General features: G+C 61.7%; 2 protein-coding genes across 2 annotated transcripts; one reads left to right on the top strand and one right to left on the bottom strand.

The window, feature by feature from the left end:
• Positions 1-726: 726 nt before the first annotated feature.
• On the bottom strand, positions 727-1,625 carry LOC121346872 (claudin-4-like). Its single transcript, XM_041425014.1, is given in 5 exon segments — positions 727-1,383; positions 1,386-1,460; positions 1,463-1,512; positions 1,515-1,551; positions 1,554-1,625. Coding segments are annotated over 5 exon segments (891 nt in total).
• A 6,783-nt stretch (positions 1,626-8,408) lies between these two features.
• On the top strand, positions 8,409-9,139 carry CLDN3 (claudin 3). Its single transcript, XM_041425009.1, has one exon. The coding sequence runs from the start codon at positions 8,484-8,486 to the stop codon at positions 9,126-9,128; it is 645 nt and encodes a 214-aa protein (XP_041280943.1). The 5' UTR covers positions 8,409-8,483; the 3' UTR covers positions 9,129-9,139.
• The last annotated feature ends 803 nt before the right edge of the window (positions 9,140-9,942 follow it).

Here is a 9,942-nt window from a genome sequence, read left to right as displayed (position 1 = left end):
AGGGCGATGGATAGGGTCGGGTCCGGGAGTCGCCCCCCACCATGCGGGGGCACAGCCCCGCTCCTGTCCCGCCTCTCCGACCGGTTTTCCCAGCCCGGCCGCTGCCTTCCCACTCCCAGGATAATGATACCCCGCCCTGGGGAGCTGCCGCGAGAAATCACACTCCGTACGGCCGCTCCGAGCCCCGAAAGTAGGTCAAAGCCAAAAGTTAGAGAACAGGCAGGTGACAGCTCCTGTCACCCCTCAAGACCCTGCCGGGGTTTGCAGAACCACTACGTCCCTGTGACCACGTGGAACAGGTTCGCTGTCCCTATCAGCACCGACACCGCCACCCACCGCGAGGGACAGACACGTCCCGGGGAGCTTCACGCGGGAAAAGAGAGCCCTGTGCCACCCGTGGGACAGGGTCTTGGGAGCTGTGTCACCACATGGCACACCCCGATAATGGGAGCCAGGAAATGCTGGAGGAGGAGATGCCTCAGCTGGATGCTCCGGGGGGAGCAGAACACCCACCGCGGACAGCCAGGACAGGATCTCCTTGTCCCCTGTCTTAACCGAGATTAGAGAACCGGCTTCAACCCCGGTGGAACAAAGGCGGCTCTGTCTGCCTTCCCTCGCACCGCCCCGGCGCCCGGCCAGTCCCAGCCCAGCCGGGGAGGTTGCGTGTCCCGGGAGGTCCCCGCGCCCTGGAACGGCCGGTGGGGGTCCAGGCAGGAGCGGCGGCTCCTACACGTAGTTGCTGGCTGGCAGCGAGCGAGCAGCCGTGAACTTGGCAGAGTAGGGCTTCTCTCCACGGGGGGGGCAGGTGCAGCACAGGATCCCCCCTCCAAGCAGCAGGAGTGCCGAGGCTGCCCAGCCCACGTAGAGGGATGAGCCCAGGTCCCGCTTCTGCGAGTCAGAAACCAGCGGGTTGTAGAAGTCCTGGATGATGCTGTTGGCTGACCACGAGATGGGGATGAGGATGAGGATACCGGCGACGATGAAGATGATGCCGGAGAGGATCATGACCTTGGCTTTGGCGGTGTCATCCTCCACGCAATTGGTGCATTTGCCTCCGGTGACTGCCAGCAGGGTGCCCAGGATGGCCAGGACGATGGCCACCACCACCATGGCACGGGCGGCTTGCAGGTCCTGCGGCAGGGCCAGCATGGAGTCATAGACCTTGCACTGCATCTGCCCCGTGCTCTGCACCACGCAGCTCATCCACAGCCCTTCCCAGACGATCTGCGCCACCACGATGTTGTTCCCGACGAAGGCTGTCTCCCGCCACATGGGCAGCGCGCAGCAAAGGATGGAGGCCAACCAGCCGATGACGGAGAGGGCGATGCCCAGCACCTGCATCCCCATGGAGGCCATCGCTCGCTGCCTGCTTCCCTGCCCGCCTCCCGCCGCGCAGTGCCGGCTGCTGGGACCATGGCAGGCATTATATGCCTTTGCCGAGGGAGGAGCGCCGCCGCAGCCGCCGGCCTGCCGCCGGCACCGGACGGAGGGGTAGAACCAGTTTCCCGGGATTCTTCCACTTGTATTTCTCCCTGCAGCAATGACACTTAATATCCCGGTTGCTCCCGTGGAGGAGGACACAGGGGACTGGGATCAGGCCACCCAGGTGCAGCAGTGCATCTCATTGCTGTGGGCAGGCAGGACATGCCCAGGGCAGTGCTGGGACTCAGCCCAGGATGCTAAAGGGGAAGAGCTGGTGCCCAGACACCAGGATATCTCTGCCATCCCTGCCTGAACCTTCTGCTCCATCACTTGGATGGGGTCCCTTCACACCTTCATGCCTCAACTTCCCTCCAGCTCATAGTCACTGCTCTAGCATCAGCCCAGCCTCTGGCCCCCCATGGCCCCATGCCAGGGGAGGAGCACATTGTTCCCTCTGGCTGCTGGGCTCCGTGCCCGGCAGGACACAAGAGGCTCTTGTTTGCTCCTTTGGCGTCCGTACCAGCAACTTTCAGCCCTCCATTAGGCCTCGGGCGGGAGGTGCCACCGCCCAGACCCACAAACCGGTTAGAGCAGCTGCCATTTCCCCACAAAGGAGAGATGGCACTGCCTGGGGCATCAGGGGGGCAGACCCCAAACCCAGCTCATCTGTGCTCCAGTGACAAGCCAGGGTTCACACAGCCATGCTCTGTCCCAGCTCTGCCCATGTCCCACTGCCTGTGTGGTGGGGTTGGGTGGGTTGGGGCTGTGAGGGGCAGATGTGGCCTCAAGCTCTCCCAGAGCCATACCCACTGATCCCACTGATCATACCCAGAGCCACACCTACTGATCCCAGTGCTGATGCCAATACCAATGCCAACACTGATGCCATGCTGATGCTGACCTGTCCTCTTTTAATCCATTACTCTCACACAGGCTCTCCAGCTGCTCCCTCCAAGCTCCTGCACAGGCACAGCATGACACCAGACAGATGGTATAGACAGACAGATGGACATTGCACTGTTTCATCACCCTAGCTTAATCCCAGGCCCCTGGAAAAGATAAGAGGCACCAAGATAGTCTTAGTTTTCCTGAGCATTGGGGTTACCATCACAATCCAACCATTTGTGCTTATTGTTTGGTGTGACAGACTGGAGCTTCTACTGCTTGTACCAGGATGTCCCTGGGCATCATGTCCCATTGCGGTGGGACAAGCCTGGTGGCCCATGCACTGTGGTGCCAGGAGGATGCTTGGGGACACCCATGTCTCAGAGCAGACCCCACCCTAAGGAGATGGTCACAGTCCTGCCTGCCTGACTTATGCCAGAGGAGCAGCCCAGGCTCTGTCCCTCTGTCCTGCTGGAACACCCGCATTGCTCACATACCAGTGTGTCTACCCGGCGGCCAGAACCTTGTGGTCAAGGGCTCCCTTTAATCTACAAGGCTCCGGAGCATCCCCGCCGGGGCCAGACTCTGCCTGAGGCTTTCACCTCCCAGCCGCCTGCTGTAACCACCGCATTATTTGGGGTTGGAGAGAGCCACACGCCCACGTGTGTGTGTGGCTCACAGCGGCCGTGTCCCCGCAGGCACGTGGGGACATGTCTCTGGGCTGGGGACAAATGGCAAGGTGGGGACAGGGACTCCCCCGTGCGCACAGCATCAAAGCTTGAGCTGCTCATACTCTCCCTCAGAGGCAGAGCAGGCGCCAGCACAGCCTCTGACAGCCAATTACTGTTATTAATGCTGGAACGTGACATATATTCCACCTGGCAGCTGCCACGCAGGGGCAGCCCCTGTGCCCTTCCCCACATTCCCAAGCGACACACCCACCCTGACAGCACTGCCGGCCCCGTGTCCCCAGCACTGCCAGACAGCAGGACCAACAGACACCGGCTCGGCGTGGAGGAGCAGCAGCTGATCCCAGAGCTCTTGGAGCCTGAGGGTGGTGGTGCAGCACAGGTGGGACCACCAAGCGCCTCAGGACATGCCATTCAGGACAACCATTCCACAGACACCAGCCCCACAGCCCTGTCCCAATGCTCATTCCCAGTGCATCCTGCACCCAGTCCCAGATTTTCTCCAGTGTCACCTGCAAGGAGCCATGGCACAGGCACATGTCCTGGTGGGACCACAGCCCACTTGCTCAGCAGGAAGCTTCTCCACGCCAAAACAGGCTGCTCAATACATGCAACCCATCCTGAGCTTTCACCACCCAGCGCTTGCCCCAGCACCCAGACAGGCGTGGATGCCCTGCCCCAAATGCAGTGGGATTTGAAGGACATGTAGGAGCCTGGGTTCCCATCCCTGTTACACTGCACTAAGAGGGTTTGTGAGGGCAGAGCTCCCGTTCTGGTACATCCATCAGGAAACACCTTCTGACACTTTTCCTGGGTTCACCAGCATGGGGACACAGTGCAGCCCCTTGGCGGGGTAGTGAGGACATTCCCAGGCAGGAAGGTGACATTAAATGCAGTGTCACCACAATGCCAGGCACTGCTGGGTGCTCAGCAGAGGCTGTGTCACCCTGGCCTTGCTCAGGGTGGAGGACACCCCACAGGTAGAGGGTTTGGGGCATGAATCTCCTGCCAAAAAGCCAAATGTCCAGGCTTGGGGACATTCCCACCCAGGACATGGGTGTCAGTTCCACCTCACATATCGCACACCACTGAGGCGAGAGCCCCTCATCCCCCAGGACCTGCATGTGGACCCACCAACCTGCCTACCTCAAGGTCCCAAAGGGGCAGGTGAGACTCGCCAGCAAACGATGACCCACCGCGATCTCTGGCTTCACATCTGCCAAGCAAGGCACGTCCAACAGCCCTCCCACAGAGCCTGTGAGGAGTGGGGCAGCTTCTCCTCTCCGGAGGCTGAGGATTAGTTACCAACAGCCCAGAGACTGAATGTTCCCAAAAAACATCCTTGCCCAACATAAATCCCTCTGACGGACTCAAAAATGCACAGTCAGGTTGTTTATCGCTAGGGTAAAGCAAATTCTTATCGGGAGGGGAGCCGCACGCCGGGACCTGCGGGGTCCCTGCAGGGAAAGAAGGGACCTTCGGCCTGAAGTCGCTCTGAAAGTCAAAACTCCGTCCAGTTTCTATGCAACAAGCGGCTCCCAACAGGGAAAACACCCCTAAGCTTTGCCAAGGTGGTTGGCGAAGGGATGGGGGAGATGATGGATCAGGAAGGGGGTCAATGGGGGTGTCCCCACTGGCGATGTTCGGAGGAAGCGGGATGCCACGGCAAAGCCCTAGGGAAGACGATCGGATCTGTCGGGGTGGGGATGCCCCAGGCATGGTCCAGCACTCCGCAGCGAAACACCAGCCCCCTGACACATCCCGCTGGTCCATGTCCCCCGCCGCCCCCAGCCCCCGTGTGCCGCAGCCACCTCCCCGTTCCGCCGGCAGACAGAGCTGCCATTGATGCTCGGAGCCGCCTCACCTGCTCCCGCCGCGCCGAAGGGGCTCCAACAATGGGCTGCCTGTGTGCCCTGGCCGGGGCAGAGCCAGCAGCCCCGCGCCTGAAATATAAGCAGCCGAGGCGGCATTTACCGCCCCGGCCCCGCTCCCCCGGGGGAAAAAGCGCCGGCACTCCCGACCGCAGCGGCGGGGAACACCCCAGCCCCGCCGCACACGTGAGTGGGACGCGGCCCCGCCGTGCCCGGGGCGGTTTCTGCCGTCACCTCCTGCGCACCCCCGGGGTGCTGCCGGGTGCCGGTTGCATGGATGGGGGATGCTGCAGTAGGTGTCTCCCCTGTCAGCGCAGGTGTCCTTCCTTTGGAGCCACCAAACCAGGGATACTCCCGTAACCTTTGGGTCTGACATTTGTTTGGGGTCTCTGCATCACAGTGGAGCAAACCTGCCCCCATGTCACCACAGAGTTCTTGCAGCCATCACACTTTGTCCTCATCCCGAGGGACTTGGATACTCCTCATCCCTCCCCAGCTGTGCGGAAGTGCAGAGGGACTGCACTGGGGAGGGAGATGCAGCAGCTGGGATGGGGGTGCTCTCAGGAATCCCCCAGGGATGCTGGTCCTGCTCAGCTCCTCAGTAAACACCAGTGAGCTGGTTTGCTCACCACAAGAATGTGTCCTGCCGGGGGTGACCAGCACCCCGAAACCCCGGTGATTTGCCCCTTCCTCTGTCGTGAGTCAGGCGGCGGCAGCTGCCCCAGGCCGGCATGACACTGGACACAGCCTGTACTTTGGGCAATTTGGGATGACAAAGTGGGGACGCCGCGTGTGGGGTTCTGATTGCAGGGTCGGGGGCTGCGGTGTTTCACTGCCCTGTCCCAGCCCAGCTCTGCCCCAGTAGCTCCTATCCCATATACCAGCCTCAAGTATGCCGCTCTTCCCCTGTCCCACAGCCCTACCTAGAATATCCTCCCTGTCCCATGTCCCTATCCAAAGGCATCCCTCTCTGCTACCTCCCATTCCTACATGGGTTATCTCCCCTGCCCCATGTCCTGCTGTTGAGTATTCCCATTGTTCCACAGAACTGGGGGTATAGCCTTGCCCCTATTCCTGTGCCCCACAGCCCTGTCTGGGGTGCCAACCCTCCTCCCCAGAGCCCTGTCTGGGGTATAACCCTGGCTTAAAGTCCTGCTTGGGGCATCCCCACACCCTACAGCCCTGCCTGGAGTCCCCTCCTGGCCCAGAGCCCTGCCAGGGGAGCCCCTGCCCAGAGCCCCGCAGCCTCATGTGCGCGGGTGGAGGGTGTGTATGTGTGCACCTGTACCACCACCTGCTCACCTCTGCCTCCGCGTTAGTCTCTGTGTGAGTCTGGGTCTGCGTGTGTGTGCCTGTCTGAATCTATGTGTCCATGAGTCTGTGTGTGTCTGTGAATCTGTTGGTGAGTGTGTGTATCAGTCAGTCAATATGTCTGTCTGTCTCCATGAGTCCGTGAGTCTGAGTCTGTTGCTGTGTGTCCGTGTGTCTAAGTGTCCACGCGTTTCTGTGCGCAGCTGCATGCTGGGGTGCTGCGGCCAGCAGAGGGGGTGTGTGTGTGTGTGTGTGTGTGTGTGTGTGTGTGTGTCTGACTGTACCTCTGTGTGTGTGTGTGTGTGTGTGTATGTGTGTCTGACTGTACCTGTGTGTGTGTGTGTGTGTGTGTGTGTGTGTGTGTGCCTGTACCTGTGTGTGGGCGTGTGTGTGTGCCTGTACCTCTGTGTGTGTGTGTGCCTGTACCTGTACCTGTGTGTGTGTGACTGTACCTGTTTGTCTGTGTGTCTGTGTGTGTCTGTGTGTATGTGTGTGTGTGTGCCTGTACCTGTCTGTCTGTGTGTGTCTGTGTGTGTGCCTGTACCTGTCTGTCTCTGTGTGTCTGTGTGTCTGTGTGTGTGTTCACCTGCGCACCCGTCACTCCCGCACCCCAGGGCCGCGGGCACTCCCCTGCCTGCACACGTGGGGCCCTCGGCAGCCCGGTCCCCGCCCTCTGCTCGCTGCTGGCAGCCAGGTGGGCCTGGCCCTGTGACAGCACTGGACCGTGGAAACTCACCCCGAGGTGCCCCCGAGGGCCGGGACCCCCAGCACCCCTAGCAGCAAGGGCACAGAACCCTGGGGGCTGCTTGCATAGGCTGGGTCAGCCCTGGGTACCTCCAGCTGGCTGTGGGGATTTTTGGTGCCCTCGGGGTCGGGGGGGAGGTGATCACAGTACAGTGGGGTGGCAGAAGCTCACCCAGCCAAGGACAGGGTATTTTGGGGATGCCATAGGTTGGTAGAGGCTGCATATGGGGGTACTGGGGTGTCACAGCGTGGTGGAGGTCAGACAAGAGGTGCTGCAGGGGGCTGGAGGTCAAGCCGGGTGGATATGGGGTGCTGGGGTGACATGGGGTGACAACATCTGACCCAGATATATATTGGGTATCAGGGTGCTGTGGGGTGACCCCGCTGGCTATGGGGGTTCAGAGTGCTGCAGGGTAATAGAAGGTGACCCACCAGCTACTGGGTATCAGAGCACTGTGTGGCACCCAAATCCAACCCCTCTGGCTGTGGGATGTCAGGGTACTGTGGAGTACAGCCAGGCAGTTGCACGGCTCCCCCCATCCCAGCTGCACGGCACCAGCTGCCAGCATCCCACCGCGCTCTTGAGTAGTTAATAAGTTGTAGAGGAGATTTTTGGAGCAGCCAGGGAACAGGTAGGAGCAAGCCTGTGTCCAGCAACCACATTCCTGGGGGAGGGGGACTGGAAGCACTGGCACTACCCCCAGCATGCAAGGCTGGGGGAGGAAACATGCACCCCCCAGCCATGGGGCTGTTGCTGCCAGGTCTGAAGAGATTGCTCATGCCTTGGGATATTTTTCCCTTTGCCAGGTGCCAGCTCAGGTTGTCAGGGTGATGCTGCCGGGGTGGTTACGTGCATTATCTGCTTCCTTCAAGGTCACAAGACTTGTGCAGGATGAGTAAAGATATTTATCAGTCAGTCAGAGGATCTCTGACTGTACTCCCAGCCCACCAGGGTGGGAACAGGAGGGGCCAGGCTGGAGGGGTTCCTGCTGGGCCAGGAGCACCTGCAGGTCCCCTGGAATGGTGACACAAACCTCATGGGATGGCGGAGGGATTGCACTTTGCACGGTGATGCAAAGGTGCCCAACGCTCACGGAACCCCAGTTAAACGTGAGCACTGACAACACTACAGAAATCAACAAACTCCGATCTGCCACATTTTCTCCATGCGGGAAAGGTGAACACTTGGGACTTCCAGGTTCACAGAAGGGGTTTGATGGGAATGAGCATGGTAGTAGTGCTTCCCGATACTCATCGGCCGAAACCAGGGGATGGCTGTGGCAGGTGGCGTTTCTCCTCCTCCCGCCCTTCTCTGGTTACTCGGCGCCATCTCTGCAAACAAAGGGGAGGGTGTGGGACACAGGTGACGGTGACGGAGGAGCAGAGAGGAGCGTCCAGCAGCCAGCACTGAAACCCCACCCCAGGGCCAGCCCATATAAATAGCACTGCGCACAGGTGTAAGCCGATCCCCCGGCTGCGAGCGGCGGCGGGTGGCAGCGACGGTCTCGGTCCGTGGGTTCTTCTCCGCCATCGCCTGGAGCACGTCACTGAACCGTCCACCATGTCGATGGGGCTGGAGATCGGCGGCGTGGCCTTGTCCGTGCTGGGTTGGTTGTGCAGCATCATCTGCTGCGCGTTGCCCATGTGGAAGGTGTCGGCCTTCATCGGCAACAACATCGTGACGGCCCAGATCCTCTGGGAAGGGCTGTGGATGAACTGCGTGGTGCAGAGCACGGGGCAGATGCAGTGCAAGGTCTATGACTCCATGCTGGCGCTCCCTCAGGACCTGCAAGCTGCCCGTGCCCTGCTGGTGGTGGCCATCATCTTGGCCGTCCTGGGCTTAATGGTGGCCATCGTGGGCGCCCAGTGCACCCGCTGCGTGGAGGATGAGAGCACCAAAGCCAAGATCACCATCGTCTCCGGCGTCATCTTCCTCCTCTCTGGTGTCATGACCCTCATTCCTGTCTGCTGGTCGGCCAACACCATCATCCGGGATTTCTACAACCCGCTGGTGATCGAAGCGCAGAAGCGAGAGCTGGGCACCTCGCTCTACGTGGGCTGGGCAGCCTCCGCACTCCTGCTGCTGGGGGGGGGCCTGCTCTGCTGCTCCTGCCCCCCCAAAGACGACAGGTACCCCACGGGCAAGGTGGCCTACTCTGCCCCACGCTCCGCCGTCACCAGCTACGACAAGAGGAACTATGTCTGAGCCCCCCCCAGGGTCCCCCGGCACCCCTCGATATCCCCCACCCCACCCACCCACCCTGGGACCCTCACTGCCCTCCGTGGGGCCCGGGGGCGGCAGCGCCGGGGCGGGGCGGGGGGGCGCGAAGGAGGGGACGGGGACGGCCGCGGGGTCAGGGCCAGGCTGTGTAAATAGAGACAGTTTCGGTTAAACACGAGGCAGTTTCGGGTCGGCGGGAGAAGCGGCACCCGGCGAGGTCCTGCCATGCCCATGGGGCAGGATGAGGACGGGATGGGGAGGGCCCCCCTGCTGTGTGCCACATCGCTGCTGGCCCGGCACCGTCTGTCCCTGTTACGCGTGGTCTGTACCGGTTACATTTGTCAATAAACGTGTCCTGTTTTGGTACCCGAGTGTCCCTGAGATGTGCGGCACGATCGAGGTGGGCACAGGGAGGGAGAACACGGCGGTCCAGCCCCCAAGGCACCCTACACACCCTGCTACGCCGACACCCGTGTGGCACCGGGCTGGGGACAGAGGGCTCAGCCGCAGCGCGCCGGGCGTCCCTGCTCGGGATGGGAACCCGTTGTCCCCCTGCATTCCTGGGGCAGCTCTCCGGGAGCGGTCGGGGCGGGAAGCAGCGGAGGAGCCGCTGGATGCCGCAGGGACACTCCCTACCCGCAGTCCAAAGTCTGGGGCCGCCGGGGGGGGCCGCGAGGTGCTTTCCTCCCCCGGGAGCCGCGCTGGGGCGAGGCCGCCCCGCTCGGCCGCTCCCTCCCGCCCGCCGCCACGCTCCAGCGGCCAGGGACAAAGGGGCAAGAGCGGCCGCAGGAGCGCGGGG

The sequence above is a fragment of the Onychostruthus taczanowskii genome, unplaced genomic scaffold (assembly GCF_017590055.1).
Source record: "Onychostruthus taczanowskii isolate IOZ18803 unplaced genomic scaffold, ASM1759005v1 scaffold86, whole genome shotgun sequence".
NCBI lineage: Eukaryota > Metazoa > Chordata > Aves > Passeriformes > Passeridae > Onychostruthus > Onychostruthus taczanowskii.
Note: the sequence above shows the minus strand (reverse complement) of the source record. Positions and strands in the feature narration are given on the sequence as shown.

Excerpts from the sequence above, each read along its gene's own strand:
- CLDN3 (XM_041425009.1), top strand. The coding sequence starts at position 8,484 with ATGTCGATGGGGCTGGAGATCGGCGGCGTGGCCTTGTCCGTGCTGGGT.